The sequence below is a fragment of the Alosa pseudoharengus genome, unplaced genomic scaffold, assembly GCF_046254945.1.
Source record: "Alosa pseudoharengus isolate Yale_2024_CS ecotype anadromous, Long Island Sound unplaced genomic scaffold, YU_APseudo_1.1 YU_APseudo_1.1_scf_22, whole genome shotgun sequence".
NCBI classification, from domain to species: Eukaryota; Metazoa; Chordata; class Actinopteri; order Clupeiformes; family Clupeidae; genus Alosa; species Alosa pseudoharengus.
The window spans coordinates 3162403-3164902 of NW_027468680.1; the positions used below are offsets into that span (position 1 = coordinate 3162403).

Genomic DNA, 2500 nt, shown 5'->3' on the forward strand with positions numbered 1-2500 from the left:
CGTTTTGGATAGCGACCCATCTTTAATGTTGAATATCTATCTAAATGGGATCCAATGTGTTCCTGAAAGTGCAAACTGAATCTTTTACAGTAGCTCTATAATGTTGACAATCTGTTTTAGAGCCTAATAATCCTGACCTATGAAAACCACTTGTGTTGATAGGCACTGATGTGGGTATGTTGTCCATTTTCTTTTATGTGGGCCCTATTCGATCATGCCTGGTATTATACCTCTTTTCAATCCATTATTATTAAAGATTTATTTTGTAAAGAAATACATCTATTGCCCATGTTATGCCAACATATCTAATTCACCTGGATGTAGGCTACAGTAGATAGAGGCTTATGGACATCTGCTGTTGTCAGTGTGTAGTCTATCCCTTTACTCACAATAACCTACATGTTTTGTTTATTTGTAAAAAAGAAAAACATTCATTGTTCAATTATTACCTGCTGACTAATGCAAACTACTGATTGCTTTTAAAGAATTTCACTTGCACGTTGTGCACTCAAGTTTCTTTCAGATCGCGGTGTCTTTCTGCCATCTGTGAGGCTGCAATGATTAGGCCTACATTATCCCAACTACAGTGATAGGTGCGCCATCTCAGTCTGTAAGCCTATTATTTGTTCTTACTTGTTTTCACACTAATAATCAAGAAGAAGGATCCATATGCTCCAAAGAAAAAAACAAATTGAACACTCATTAATGAGCAGCTCAAAATATTTCGCCTTGGTCCATTTTGACTCGTTGTTTACGGCTGCATTTTGCCTTGGAAAGGTCCGCCCTCCATTAGCGCCTTGTAGTTATGAAAACTTTAACCATCAGCATTTTTTATGGTCCCCGGGACGTCGAGACGTCGTTAATTTTGAGCCCTGAGCGACACATTGAAAATATGCTAACTGAAACAAATCGTGAACAAGTAATAACTTCCCAGACACAGTCAAACTATTAGGCCTAGGTGAACTTACACTCGCACTCAGTGGAACATTTTTAGTTTCACAGCAACGGCAGCTAGGGACGCAAATTTGCGAGTGAACACTTGTTAAACTCACCTCATCAAGTCTTTCATTTAACCACCGTTGGCTGAAGAAAAAATAACATAGAGAGGCCACTATGCTTTGCCTGTCATTCTCACTGGTCACTTTCTCTCTGTATCTCATCCTCGCATGAAATATATTAGCAGGAGATTCACATGCTCAAGGAGCTTTCCGGAGAAGTTGGATGTCTGCTCGTTTTGCGTAGTTTTAAGTAAAACATCGTAGCGGTATTTTGATGTGAAAATGCGTGGTTGCTACGCAACATGCGTACAGGTTGGCAGGGCTGGTGTGTGTGAACCTTATTGTTCTCAGGAGTGTGTGCGCTGTGTGTGTGGGTGTGTGTGTGTATGTACCTTCTCATTCTTGTGTGTGTGTGTGTGTGTGTGTGTGTACCTTATCGTTCTCAGGGACGTGTGCGCTGTGTCTCCACTTGGTCAGGACGATGGGCTCGGGCTGTCGGCGGTCCAGACTGCGGGTTTTGTGTGTGTCCTGGGTGGGGGCGGGGCTTAACTGCAGGTGGGAGGGGCATAGACAGAAATGTACATCATATTAGTATATACCATTTATTATATATATATATTATATACCATTTCTTATACATCTACTGTACTATTTATAGAATTTACAATATTCATCCCCAGTGCATACAAGTCTCTTTCCCACCAAGCAGTTACAGGAACAGTCCAGTTCTACTAACTACTCTCCCCCAAAACCGGTTCTACTAACTACTCTCCCCCAGAACCGGTTCTACTAACTACTCTCCCCAAAACCGGTTCTACTAACTACTCTCCCCCAGAACCGGTTCTTCTAACCACTCTACCCCAGAACCGGTTCTGCTAACCACTCTACCCCAGAACCGGTTCTACTAACCACTCTCCCCCAAAACCGATTCTGCTAACTGACTACTCTCACTCAAAACCGGTTAAAAAAGCCATTACTGGCTGCCCATTAAATTTGGGTTAACAGTGGGCGTAACTTATAAGTTGGACCAATCAACGTAGACCCAGGTCACTAAGGGTTCCTATGCGGAAAAGGGAAAAGTCCTGGAGCAGGAACTGCAGTCAGAGGAACTTAATCCCCAAATTGGTCCGGTCGGAACACAAGAAAAGGGTTCTAGGAACGTTCTGTTGTAGGAACTGCAAAAACCCCTCCGGTGGGAAAGGGACTATAGACACACACAGCACCCTTATGGCATGTGCACATTCATATTTATAAACACAAACACACACTCACACACGTGCACAGATACACTCACACACACACACAGCCTCACACACACTCATACACGCGCACAGATACAATCACACACACACTCATACACGCGCACAGATACACTCACACACACTCACACACACATACACACACTCATACGCGCTCACAGATACACATACACACACAAACACACACTCATACACGTGCACAGATATACACACACACACACACACACACACACACTCACTCGT

At 43.0% G+C, this 2500-nt stretch overlaps 1 protein-coding gene across 2 annotated transcripts in view; it reads right to left on the minus strand.

The window, feature by feature from the left end:
• LOC143139634 (rho GTPase-activating protein 12-like) overlaps positions 1–2500 on the minus strand; it is a 63682-nt gene that overhangs the window by 28396 nt on the left and 32786 nt on the right. For both annotated transcript variants that reach the window (XM_076300246.1, XM_076300247.1), the window contains one exon: positions 1431–1547. In XM_076300246.1, coding sequence (XP_076156361.1) covers positions 1431–1547 — 117 coding nt within the window. The remainder of the gene's footprint in view (positions 1–1430; positions 1548–2500) is intronic.